Raw genomic sequence first — 12,739 nt, forward strand, 5'->3', positions numbered from 1 at the left:
TTTGCAACATATGAGAAAACAAAATGATCGAATGTTCCCATCCACTTGCAGCAAGCAGAGATCTTGAATATGGTAAGAAATTGAAATGTTCATTATCCAGTGATTTATAGGAGACTGGACTGGCCTTATAATGTGCCAGCGCCATCTCCTCACTATGGAGCCCCTGCACTTTACCCTTTTCTCCGGCAATGGTGGGACGACAATGAATGGATACGTGACAGACAGGTAATTGCGCAGCAGCTCGAACTCGCTGTATCTCCTCCACAGACAATCCAGCGAACTGTGTCCCTCATTGTGAGCGTCCAGCAACCTGCAAAAAGAGAGAGGTCAGCCAGATAGGATCCACATCGCCCCCCGCAGGTCATATCATGGTGGCCGCGCCATATACCTGGTCTCTATCAGGTACGCAGTGTACGTCTCCTGCATGTTCACCGCATTTTTCCCGGTCCGCTTCTCGGCTTCTGAGACGCTGATCTCATATTTCTTTAACAGAGATTCTTCCCCCGGCATCTTACATAGAGAAAAGATATAATCATAGGAAAGAGTCAAAAGGTGCGAAAGCACAGCGACCGACAGCGGCAGGAATTATGGCTGAAAATAAGATTCATTCTCTACAGCACGATACAGGTGAGACAGCCTGCAGGGCAGGGGGCGAGGAGGAAGAGAGACAGCCTGCAGGGCAGGGGGCCGAGGAGGAAGAGAGACAGGCTGCAGGGCAGGGGCCGAGGAGGAAGAGAGACAGGCTGCAGGGCAGGGGGCGAGGAAGAAGAGAGACAGGCTGCAGGGCAGGGGGCGAGGAGGAAGAGAGACAGCCTGCAGGGCAGGGGGCGAGGAGGAAGAGAGACAGCCTGCAGGGCAGGGGGCGAGGAGGAAGAGAGACAGCCTGCAGGGCAGGGGGCGAGGAAGAAGAGAGACAGCCTGCAGGGCAGGGGGCGAGGAGGAAGAGAGACAGCCTGCAGGGCAGGGGGCGAGGAAGAAGAGAGACAGCCTGCAGGGCAGGGGGCGAGGAAGAAGAGAGACAGCCTGCAGGGCAGGGGGCGAGGAAGAAGAGAGACAGCCTGCAGGGCAGGGGGCGAGGAAGAAGAGAGACAGCCTGCAGGGCAGGGGGCGAGGAAGAAGAGAGACAGCCTGCAGGGCAGGGGGCGAGGAGGAAGAGAGACAGCCTGCAGGGCAGGGGGCGAGGAAGAAGAGAGACAGCCTGCAGGGCAGGGGGCGAGGAAGAAGAGAGACAGCCTGCAGGGCAGGGGCGAGGAGGAAGAGAGACAGCCTGCAGGGCAGGGGGCGAGGAAGAAGAGAGACAGCCTGCAGGGCAGGGGCGAGGAAGAAGAGAGACAGCCTGCAGGGCAGGGGCGAGGAGGAAGAGAGACAGCCTGCAGGGCAGGGGGCGAGGAAGAAGAGAGACAGCCTGCAGGGCAGGGGGCGAGGAGGAAGAGAGACAGGCTGCAGGGCAGGGGGCGAGGAAGAAGAGAGACAGCCTGCAGGGCAGGGGGCGAGGAGGAAGAGAGACAGCCTGCAGGGCAGGGGGCGAGGAGGAAGAGAGACAGCCTGCAGGGCAGGGGGCGAGGAAGAAGAGAGACAGCCTGCAGGGCAGGGGGCGAGGAAGAAGAGAGACAGCCTGCAGGGCAGGGGGCGAGGAAGAAGAGAGACAGCCTGCAGGGCAGGGGGCGAGGAAGAAGAGAGACAGCCTGCAGGGCAGGGGGCGAGGAGGAAGAGAGACAGCCTGCAGGGCAGGGGGCGAGGAAGAAGAGAGACAGCCTGCAGGGCAGGGGGCGAGGAGGAAGAGAGACAGCCTGCAGGGCAGGGGGCGAGGAGGAAGAGAGACAGCCTGCAGGGCAGGGGGCGAGGAAGAAGAGAGACAGCCTGCAGGGCAGGGGGCGAGGAGGAAGAGAGACAGCCTGCAGGGCAGGGGGCGAGGAAGAAGAGAGACAGCCTGCAGGGCAGGGGGCGAGGAAGAAGAGAGACAGCCTGCAGGGCAGGGGGCGAGGAAGAAGAGAGACAGCCTGCAGGGCAGGGGGCGAGGAAGAAGAGAGACAGCCTGCAGGGCAGGGGGCGAGGAAGAAGAGAGACAGCCTGCAGGGCAGGGGGCGAGGAAGAAGAGAGACAGCCTGCAGGGCAGGGGGCGAGGAAGAAGAGAGACAGCCTGCAGGGCAGGGGGCGAGGAAGAAGAGAGACAGCCTGCAGGGCAGGGGCGAGGAGGAAGAGAGACAGCCTGCAGGGCAGGGGGCGAGGAAGAAGAGAGACAGCCTGCAGGGCAGGGGCGAGGAAGAAGAGAGACAGCCTGCAGGGCAGGGGCGAGGAAGAAGAGAGACAGCCTGCAGGGCAGGGGCGAGGAGGAAGAGAGACAGCCTGCAGGGCAGGGGGCGAGGAAGAAGAGAGACAGCCTGCAGGGCAGGGGCGAGGAAGAAGAGAGACAGCCTGCAGGGCAGGGGCGAGGAAGAAGAGAGACAGCCTGCAGGGCAGGGGCGAGGAAGAAGAGAGACAGCCTGCAGGGCAGGGGCAAGAGACAGTCTGCAGGGCAGAGGAGAGGAAATAAGAGACAGTCTATAGAGCAGGGGGATAGGAGAGATTCTGCAGGGCAGGGTGGAAGGGAAAGAGACTCAGCAGGGCAGAAGAGTTTGCAGAGCAGGGAGGAGACAGTCTGCAGAACTTATTGAAAAGGAGAACGTCTACAGGGCCAGAGGAAAGTAAAGAGTTTGCAGAGGGAAAAAGGGAGGAGACAGTCTGCAGAACCCGAGGAAGAGGAGAGAGACTCTGCAGAACTGGGAGAAGAAAAGAGAGTCTGCAGAACTAGGGGGAAGAGGAAAGAGTCTGCAGTGCAGAGAGGAGAAAGTCTATAGGGAAGGGGGAGACGAGACAGCCTGCAGGGAAGGGGTGGGGAGAGGGCTAATCTAATGGGAGAGGAGAGAGAGAGAGAGAGACAGTCAGCGGGGAAGGGGTGGGGAGAGGGCTAATCTAATGGGAGAGGAGAGAGACAGTCAGCAGGGAAGGGGTGGGGAGAGGGCTAATCTAATGGGAGAGGAGAGAGACAGCCTTCAGGGAGAAGAATGATATTCTGCAGAAAGAAGAACAGAAACTACAAGGAAGAAGGAGAATAGATAGTCTGCAGAAACAAGAGAAGGAAGAGGAGAGATAGTCTGCAGGGCATGTCCAGCTTTATCCTCATATAATCTCTGTTTCCCTGGATGGTGCGGGGCAGCACCCACAGCAGGACAAGGAGGAGTCCAGCACAGATACCGTGCAGCGCCAAACCTTAATTATGGTGAAATATGATAGATTATCACCCTATATTGTACCAGAGAAGGGAGGAGGACTGTGCTGGGGGAGAGAGAGTCTGCAGGACAGGGAGGAGGACTGTGCTGGGCAGGGGGGAGAGAGAGAGTCTGCAGGACAGGGAGGAGGACTGTGCTGGGCAGGGGGGAGAGAGAGAGTCTGCAGGACAGGGAGGAGGACTGTGCTGGGCAGGGGGGAGAGAGAGAGTCTGCAGGACAGGGAGGAGGACTGTGCTGGGCAGGGGGGAGAGAGAGAGTCTGCAGGACAGGGAGGAGGACTGTGCTGGGCAGGGGGGAGAGAGAGAGTCTGCAGGACAGGGAGGAGGACTGTGCTGGGCAGGGGGAGAGAGAGCGTCTGCAGGACAGGGAGGAGGACTGTGCTGGGCAGGGAGAGAGAGTCTGCAGGACAGGGAGGAGGACTGTGCTGGGCAGGGGGGAGAGAGAGTCTGCAGGACAGAGAGGAGGACTGTGCTGGGCAGGGGGGGAGAGAGAGAATCTGCAGGACAGGGAGGAGGACTGTGCTGGGCAGGGGAGAGAGAGAGAGAGAGAGAGAGAGAGAGAGAGAGTCTGCAGGACAGGGAGGAGGACTGCGCTGGGCAGGGGGAGAGAGAGAGTCTGTAGGACAGGGAGGAGGACTGCGCTGGGCAGGGGGAGAGAGAGAGAGTCTGCAGGACAGGGAGGAGGACTGCGCTGGGCAGGGGGAGAGAGACTGCAGGACAGGGAGGAGGACTGCGCTGGGCAGGGGGAGAGAGAGAGAGAGAGTCTGCAGGACAGGGAGGAGGGCTGGGCAGGGGGGGGAGAGAGAGAGTCTGCAGGACAGGGAGGAGGGCTGGGCAGGGGGGGAGAGAGAGAGAGAGAGAGAGTCTGCAGGACAGGGAGAAGGGCTGGGCAGGGGGGGGAGAGAGAGCCTGCAGGACAGGGAGGAGGGCTGGGCAGGGGGGGAGAGAGAGCCTGCAGGACAGGGAGGAGGACTGCGCTGGGCAGGGGGGGGGGGGGGGGGGGTGGGGGAGAGAGAGCCTGCAGGACAGGGAGGAGAGAGAGCCTGCAGGACAGGGAGGAGGACTGCGCTGGGCAGGGATGAGAGAGTCTGCAGGACAGGGAGGAGGACTGCGCTGGGCAGGGGGAGAGAGAGAGAGTCTGCAGGACAGAGAGGAGGACTGCGCTGGGCAGGGGGAGAGAGAGAGAGTCTGCAGGACAGAGAGGAGGAATGCGCTGGGCAGGGGGGGAGAGAGTCTGCAGGACAGGGAGGAGGACTGCGCTGGGCAGGGGGAGAGAGTCTGCAGGACAGGGAGGAGGACTGCGCTGGGCAGGGGGAGAGAGAGAGAGAGTCTGCAGGACAGGGAGGAGGACTGCGCTGGGCAGGGGGAGAGAGAGAGAGTCTGTAGGACAGGGAGGAGGACTGCGCTGGGCAGGGGGAGAGAGAGAGAGTCTGCAGGACAGGGAGGAGGACTGCGCTGGGCAGGGGGAGAGAGACTGCAGGACAGGGAGGAGGACTGCGCTGGGCAGGGGGAGAGAGAGAGAGAGTCTGCAGGACAGGGAGGAGGGCTGGGCGGGGGGGGAGAGAGAGTCTGCAGGACAGGGAGGAGGGCTGGGCAGGGGGGGGGGGAGAGAGAGTCTGCAGGACAGGGAGGAGGGCTGGGCAGGGGGGGAGAGAGAGAGAGTCTGCAGGACAGGGAGGAGGGCTGGGCAGGGGGGGAGAGAGAGAGAGAGTCTGCAGGACAGGGAGGAGGGCTGGGCAGGGGGGGAGAGAGAGAGAGAGTCTGCAGGACAGGGAGGAGGGCTGGGCAGGGGGGAGAGAGAGCCTGCAGGACAGGGAGGAGGGCTGGGCAGGGGGAGAGAGAGCCTGCAGGACAGGGAGGAGGACTGCGCTGGGCAGGGGGGGGGGGGGAAGAGAGCCTGCAGGACAGGGAGGAGGACTGCGCTGGGCAGGGATGAGAGAGTCTGCAGGACAGGGAGGAGGACTGCGCTGGGCAGGGGGAGAGAGAGAGAGTCTGCAGGACAGAGAGGAGGACTGCGCTGGGCAGGGGGAGAGAGAGAGTCTGCAGGACAGAGAGGAGGACTGCGCTGGGCAGGGGGAGAGAGAGTCTGCAGGACAGGGAGGAGGACTGCACTGGGCAGGGGGAGAGAGAGTCTGCAGGACAGGGAGGAGGACTGCGCTGGGCAGGGGGGGAGAGAGTCTGCAGGACAGGGAGGAGGACTGCGCTGGGCAGGGATGAGAGAGTCTGCAGGACAGGGAGGAGGACTGCGCTGGGCAGGGGGAGAGAGAGAGAGAGTCTGCAGGACAGAGAGGAGGACTGCGCTGGGCAGGGGGAGAGAGAGAGAGTCTGCAGGACAGAGAGGAGGACTGCGCTGGGCAGGGGGGGAGAGAGTCTGCAGGACAGGGAGGAGGACTGCGCTGGGCAGGGGGAGAGAGTCTGCAGGACAGGGAGGAGGACTGCGCTGGGCAGGGGGAGAGAGAGAGAGAGTCTGCAGGACAGGGAGGAGGACTGCGCTGGGCAGGGGGAGAGAGAGAGAGTCTGTAGGACAGGGAGGAGGACTGCGCTGGGCAGGGGGAGAGAGAGAGAGTCTGCAGGACAGGGAGGAGGACTGCGCTGGGCAGGGGGAGAGAGACTGCAGGACAGGGAGGAGGACTGCGCTGGGCAGGGGGAGAGAGAGAGAGAGTCTGCAGGACAGGGAGGAGGGCTGGGCGGGGGGGGAGAGAGAGTCTGCAGGACAGGGAGGAGGGCTGGGCAGGGGGGGGGGGAGAGAGAGTCTGCAGGACAGGGAGGAGGGCTGGGCAGGGGGGGAGAGAGAGAGAGTCTGCAGGACAGGGAGGAGGGCTGGGCAGGGGGGGAGAGAGAGAGAGAGAGTCTGCAGGACAGGGAGGAGGGCTGGGCAGGGGGGGAGAGAGAGAGAGAGTCTGCAGGACAGGGAGGAGGGCTGGGCAGGGGGGAGAGAGAGCCTGCAGGACAGGGAGGAGGGCTGGGCAGGGGGGGAGAGAGCCTGCAGGACAGGGAGGAGGACTGCGCTGGGCAGGGGGGGGGGGGGAAGAGAGCCTGCAGGACAGGGAGGAGGACTGCGCTGGGCAGGGATGAGAGAGTCTGCAGGACAGGGAGGAGGACTGCGCTGGGCAGGGGGAGAGAGAGAGAGTCTGCAGGACAGAGAGGAGGACTGCGCTGGGCAGGGGGAGAGAGAGAGTCTGCAGGACAGAGAGGAGGACTGCGCTGGGCAGGGGGAGAGAGAGAGAGTCTGCAGGACAGAGAGGAGGACTGCGCTGGGCAGGGGGAGAGAGAGTCTGCAGGACAGGGAGGAGGACTGCACTGGGCAGGGGGAGAGAGAGTCTGCAGGACAGGGAGGAGGACTGCGCTGGGCAGGGGGAGAGAGAGTCTGCAGGACAGGGAGGAGGACTGCGCTGAGCAGGGGGAGAGAGAGAGTCTGCAGGACAGGGAGGAGGACTGCGCTGGGCAGGGGGAGAGAGAGAGAGTCTGCAGGACAGGGAGGAGGACTGCGCTGGGCAGGGAGAGAGAGAGTCTGTAGGGCAGGGAGGAGGACTGCGCTGGGCAGGGGGAGAGAGAGAGAGAGTCTGCAGGACAGGGAGGAGGACTGCGCTGGGCAGGGGAGAGAGACTGCAGGACAGGGAGGAGGACTGCGCTGGGCAGGGGGAGAGAGACTGCAGGACAGGGAGGAGGACTGCGCTGGGCAGGGGGAGAGAGAGAGAGTCTGCAGGACAGGGAGGAGGGCTGGGCGGGGGGGGAGAGAGAGAGTCTGCAGGACAGGGAGGAGGGCTGGGCAGGGGGGGGGGGAGAGAGAGTCTGCAGGACAGGGAGGAGGGCTGGGCAGGGGGGGAGAGAGAGAGAGAGTCTGCAGGACAGGGAGGAGGGCTGGGCAGGGGGGGAGAGAGAGAGAGTCTGCAGGACAGGGAGGAGGGCTGGGCAGGGGGGGAGAGAGAGAGAGAGTCTGCAGGACAGGGAGGAGGGCTGGGCAGGGGGGAGAGAGAGCCTGCAGGACAGGGAGGAGGGCTGGGCAGGGGGGAGAGAGAGCCTGCAGGACAGGGAGGAGGACTGCGCTGGGCAGGGGGGGAGAGCCTGCAGGACAGGGAGGAGGGCTGGGCAGGGGGGAGAGAGAGCCTGCAGGACAGGGAGGAGGACTGCGCTGGGCAGGGATGAGAGAGTCTGCAGGACAGGGAGGAGGACTGCGCTGGGCAGGGGGAGAGAGAGAGAGTCTGCAGGACAGGGAGGAGGACTGTGCTGGGCAGGGGGAGAGAGAGTCTGCAGGACAGGGAGGAGGACTGTGCTGGGCAGGGGGGGAGAGAGTCTGCAGGACAGGGAGGAGGGCTGGGCAGGGGGAGAGAGAGTCTGCAGGACAGGGAGGAGGGCTGGGCAGGGGGAGAGAGAGTCTGCAGGACAGGGAGGAGGACTGCGCTGGGCAGGGATGAGAGAGTCTGCAGGACAGGGAGGAGGACTGTGCTGGGCAGGGGGGAGAGAGAGAGTCTGCAGGACAGGGAGGAGGACTGTGCTGGGCAGGGGGGAGAGAGAGAGTCTGCAGGACAGGGAGGAGGACTGTGCTGGGCAGGGGGGAGAGAGAGAGTCTGCAGGACAGGGAGGAGGACTGTGCTGGGCAGGGGGGAGAGAGAGAGAGAGTCTGCAGGACAGGGAGGAGGGCTGGGCAGGGGGGGAGAGAGAGAGTCTGCAGGACAGAAGGAGGACTGCACTGGGCAGGGGGAGAGAGAGTCTGCAGGACAGGGAGGAGGACTGCGCTGGGCAGGGGGAGAGAGAGTCTGCAGGACAGGGAGGAGGACTGCGCTGAGCAGGGGGAGAGAGAGAGAGTCTGTAGGACAGGGAGGAGGACTGCGCTGGGCAGGGGAGAGAGAGAGTCTGCAGGACAGGGAGGAGGACTGCGCTGGGCAGGGGGACAGAGAGAGAGTCTGTAGGACAGGGAGGAGGACTGTGCTGGGCAGGGGGAGAGAGAGTCTGCAGGACAGGGAGGAGGACTGTGCTGGGCAGGGGGGGAGAGAGTCTGCAGGACAGGGAGGAGGGCTGGGCAGGGGGAGAGAGAGTCTGCAGGACAGGGAGGAGGGCTGGGCAGGGGGAGAGAGAGTCTGCAGGACAGGGAGGAGGACTGCGCTGGGCAGGGATGAGAGAGTCTGCAGGACAGGGAGGAGGACTGCGCTGGGCAGGGGGAGAGAGAGAGTCTGCAGGACAGAGAGGAGGACTGCGCTGGGCAGGGGAGAGAGAGAGAGTCTGCAGGACAGAGAGGAGGACTGCGCTGGGCAGGGGGAGAGAGTCTGCAGGACAGGGAGGAGGACTGCACTGGGCAGGGGGAGAGAGAGTCTGCAGGACAGGGAGGAGGACTGCACTGGGCAGGGGGAGAGAGAGTCTGCAGGACAGGGAGGAGGACTGCGCTGGGCAGGGGGAGAGAGAGTCTGTAGGACAGGGAGGAGGACTGCGCTGGGCAGGGGGAGAGAGAGAGAGTCTGCAGGACAGGGAGGAGGACTGCGCTGGGCAGGGGGAGAGAGAGAGAGTCTGCAGGACAGGGAGGAGGACTGCACTGGGCAGGGGGAGAGAGAGAGAGTCTGTAGGACAGGGAGGAGGACTGCGCTGGGCAGGGGGAGAGAGAGAGTCTGCAGGACAGGGAGGAGGGCTGGGCGGGGGGGGAGAGAGAGTCTGCAGGACAGGGAGGAGGGCTGGGCAGGGGGGGAGAGAGAGAGAGTCTGCAGGACAGGGAGGAGGGCTGGGCAGGGGGGAGAGAGAGAGAGTCTGCAGGACAGGGAGGAGGGCTGGGCAGGGGGGGAGAGAGAGAGAGAGTCTGCAGGACAGGGAGGAGGGCTGGGCAGGGGGGGAGAGAGAGAGAGAGAGAGAGTCTGCAGGACAGGGAGGAGGGCTGGGCAGGGGGGGAGAGAGAGCCTGCAGGACAGGGAGGAGGGCTGGGCAGGGGGGGAGAGAGAGCCTGCAGGACAGGGAGGAGGGCTGGGCAGGGGGGGGAGAGAGAGCCTGCAGGACAGGGAGGAGGACTGCGCTGGGCAGGGGGGGGGGGGGGAGAGAGCCTGCAGGACAGGGAGGAGGACTGCGCTGGGCAGGGATGAGAGAGTCTGCAGGACAGGGAGGAGGACTGCGCTGGGCAGGGATGAGAGAGTCTGCAGGACAGGGAGGAGGACTGCGCTGGGCAGGGATGAGAGAGTCTGCAGGACAGGGAGGAGGACTGCGCTGGGCAGGGGGAGAGAGAGAGAGTCTGCAGGACAGAGAGGAGGACTGCGCTGGGCAGGGGGGAGAGAGTCTGCAGGACAGGGAGGAGGACTGCACTGGGCAGGGGGAGAGAGAGTCTGCAGGACAGGGAGGAGGACTGCGCTGGGCAGGGGGAGAGAGAGTCTGCAGGACAGGGAGGAGGACTGCGCTGAGCAGGGGGAGAGAGTCTGCAGGACAGGGAGGAGGACTGCACTGGGCAGGGGGAGAGAGAGTCTGCAGGACAGGGAGGAGGACTGCGCTGGGCAGGGGGAGAGAGAGTCTGCAGGACAGGGAGGAGGGCTGGGCAGGGGGAGAGAGAGTCTGCAGGACAGGGAGGAGGGCTGGGCAGGGGGAGAGAGAGTCTGCAGGACAGGGAGGAGGACTGTGCTGGGCAGGGGGAGAGAGAGTCTGCAGGACAGGGAGGAGGACTGTGCTGGGCAGTGGGAGAGAGAGTCTGCAGGACAGGGAGGAGGACTGTGCTGGGCAGGGGGAGAGAGAGTCTGCAGGACAGGGAGGAGGACTGTGCTTGGTAGGAGGAGAGATAGTCTGTAGCGTACACACCACTTCCGCCCCCTTCAGGTCGCCGCCTGGTCCCTCCTCTCCGGCCTCGGTGTCTTCGTTGTCAAATAGCCCGGCAGGCTCCTCATCCCCGCTCATCTCTCCGCTATATCACCCACTTCCGGTATGAGGAGTATTCCGGGTGTCAGTCTGGCAGCTGACAACTTCCGGTATCAAGCTCCTCCCCAGTCTCTATAGGAACCGACTGCACTGAGAGCGCTGCGCATGCGCGGCCGGGTGAGTGTGCGGCTGTACATTATTGGAATATTACATTACATTATAGGAATCTTACAGTCACGTGACCCTGAGGGGTAATCCGTATAATACCCACCTCAGCTGCTGCAGAACCTCCCTGCAAAGTGAAACAAGCAAAAACGCAACCAAGAATAATTGATTTTCGTGAAGCCGTCTTGAAATTCTAATATTTTACGTAACTGAGGCAACTCGCCCCCCCCCCCCCAAAAAAAAAAAATTATTTTAACCCACTTTGCGCCACGTTTTTCCTTTTCCATTATTCTCATTATTTTTCTCATTATGAGCTGTGTTGCCTTTGGCTGTCCGGGCATGCTGGGAGTTGTAGTTTTGCAACAGCTGGAGACTCCCTGGTTGGGAAACACTATTAGGGACATTTGTAGTTTAGACTTTTTTACTTGAAGGAGATCTAACATGGCGGCTGCTGAGAGGTCCTGATATTGTGGCGCAGGATGGAAATATTTGTTCTTCTAAAAGAAACAAAACTTAAGACATAAAGTTGGGAATTTTAAGTGTTCACCCCCCCCCCCCTGTGGTTACAGATGCCGGCCTCTAGGGGGTGTCTCTATTAGTGAGCTCATGTACACACTGAGATTTCTACCCACCCACCCACCCACCTAGACAAGACTGTGCCCCCCATCAGATACTACTAGCAGTGTCTCCTATAAGTAATAAGAGCTTAGTGTCCCCCATAAATAATGCCAGCAGAGTGCCCCCATAAAAAATACAGCAGCGTGCCCACACAAATGTTAGCAAAATGTCCTATATGGATAGGGCAGCATAATGGCTTCATAAATAATGTCAGCAGAGTGCCCCCTATGAATAGTACAGCAGGGTGCCCCCCTATGAATAGTACAGCAGGGTGCCCCCCTATGAATAGTACAGCAGGGTGCCCCCCTATGAATAGTACAGCAGGGTGCCCCCCTATGAATAGTACAGCAGAGTGCCCCCTATGAATAGAGCAGCAGAGTGCCCACTATGAATAGTACAGCAGAGTGCCCCCCTATGAATAGTACAGCAGAGTGCTCCCCTGTGAATAGTACAGCAGAGTGCTCCCCTATGAATAGTACAGCAGAGTGCTCCCCTATGAATAGTACAGCAGAGGGCCCCTCTATGAATAGTACAGCAGAGTGCCCCCTATGAATAGTACAGCAGAGTGCCCCTATGAATAGTACAGCAGGGTGCCCCCTATGAATAGTACAGCAGAGCGCTCCCCTATGAATAGTACAGCAGAGTGCCCCCCTATGAATAGTACAGCAGAGTGCCCCCCTATGGATAGTACAGCAGAGTGCCCCCTATGAATAGTACAGCAGAGTGCCCCTATGAATAGTATAGCAGAGTGCCCCACTATGAATAGTACAGCAGAGTGCCCCCCTATGAATAGTACAGCAGAGTGCCCCCCTATGAACAGTACAGCAGAGTGCCCTCCTATGAATAGTACAGCAGAGTGCCCCCTATGAATAGTACAGCAGAGTGCCCCCTATGAATAGTATTAGAGTGCCCCTATGAATAGTACAGCAGAGCCCCCCTATGAATAGTACAGCAGAGTGCCCCCCTATGAATAGTACAGCAGAGTGCCCCCTATGAATAGTACAGCAGATGCCCCCTATGAATAGTATTAGAGTGCCCCCTATGAATAGTACAGCAGAGCGCCCCCTATGAATAGTGCAGCAGAGTTTTCCCCTATGAATAGTACAGCAGAGTGCCCCCTATGAATGGTACAGCAGAGTGCCCCCTATGAATGGTACAGCAGAGTGCCCCCTATGAATAGTATTAGAGTGCCCACCTATGAATAGTACAGCAGAGTGCCCCCTATGAATAGTACAGCAGAGTGCCCCTATGAATAGTATAGCAGAGTGCCCCACTATGAAAAGTACAGCAGTGTGCCCCCCTATGAATAGTACAGCAGAGTGCCCCCCTATGAATAGTACAGCGGAGTGCCCCCTATGAATAGCATTATAGTGCCCCCTATGAATAGTACAGCAGAGTGCCCCCTATAAATAGTACAGCAGAGTGCCCCCTATAAACAGTACAGCAGAGTGCCCCCTATGAATAGTATTAGAGTGCCCCCTATGAATAGTACAGCAGAGTGCCCCATATGAATAGTAAAGCAGAGTGCCCCCTATGAATAGTACAGCAGAGTGCCCCCTATGAATAGTACAGCAGAGTGCCCCCTATGAATAATACAGCAGAGTGCCCCCTATGAATAGTATTAGAGTGCCCCCTATGAATAGTACAGCAGAGTGCCCCCTATGAATAGTATTAGAGTGCCCCCTATGAATAGTACAGCAGAGTGCCCCCTATGAATAATACAGCAGAGTGCCCCCTATGAATAGTACAGCAGAGTGCCCCCTATGAATAGTATTAGAGTGCCCCCCATGAATAGTACAGCAGAGTGCCCCCCTATGAATAGTACAGCAGAGTGCCCCCCTATGAATAGTACAGCAGAGTTCCCCCTAT

The 12,739-nt window shown here is 61.0% G+C and overlaps 2 protein-coding genes across 4 annotated transcripts in view; one reads left to right on the top strand and one right to left on the bottom strand.

Moving 5' to 3' along the window:
* Window positions 1-10,191, bottom strand: part of SNX4 (sorting nexin 4) — a 29,523-nt gene extending 19,332 nt beyond the window's left edge. For 2 of the 3 annotated variants that reach the window (XR_008847203.1, XM_056535981.1), the window contains exons 1-3: window positions 10,031-10,191; window positions 389-510; window positions 175-310 (exon numbers count right to left, since the gene is read on the bottom strand). Coding sequence is in view for 2 of the 3 variants with exons in the window: in XM_056535981.1 (XP_056391956.1) it covers window positions 175-310; window positions 389-510; window positions 10,031-10,126 (354 nt within the window). In the remaining variant the exon portion in view is untranslated. The remainder of the gene's footprint in view (window positions 1-174; window positions 311-388; window positions 511-10,030) is intronic. The other variant, XM_056535982.1, reaches the window with a different exon arrangement.
* Window positions 10,129-12,739, top strand: part of LOC130284973 (TGF-beta receptor type-2-like) — an 85,800-nt gene continuing 83,189 nt past the window's right edge. The window contains exon 1 of the mRNA XM_056535980.1: window positions 10,129-10,264. The gene's annotated coding sequence lies outside the window, so the exon portion shown is untranslated. The remainder of the gene's footprint in view (window positions 10,265-12,739) is intronic.

Source organism: Hyla sarda, chromosome 8 (genome assembly GCF_029499605.1).
Source record: "Hyla sarda isolate aHylSar1 chromosome 8, aHylSar1.hap1, whole genome shotgun sequence".
Taxonomy (NCBI): Eukaryota; Metazoa; Chordata; class Amphibia; order Anura; family Hylidae; genus Hyla; species Hyla sarda.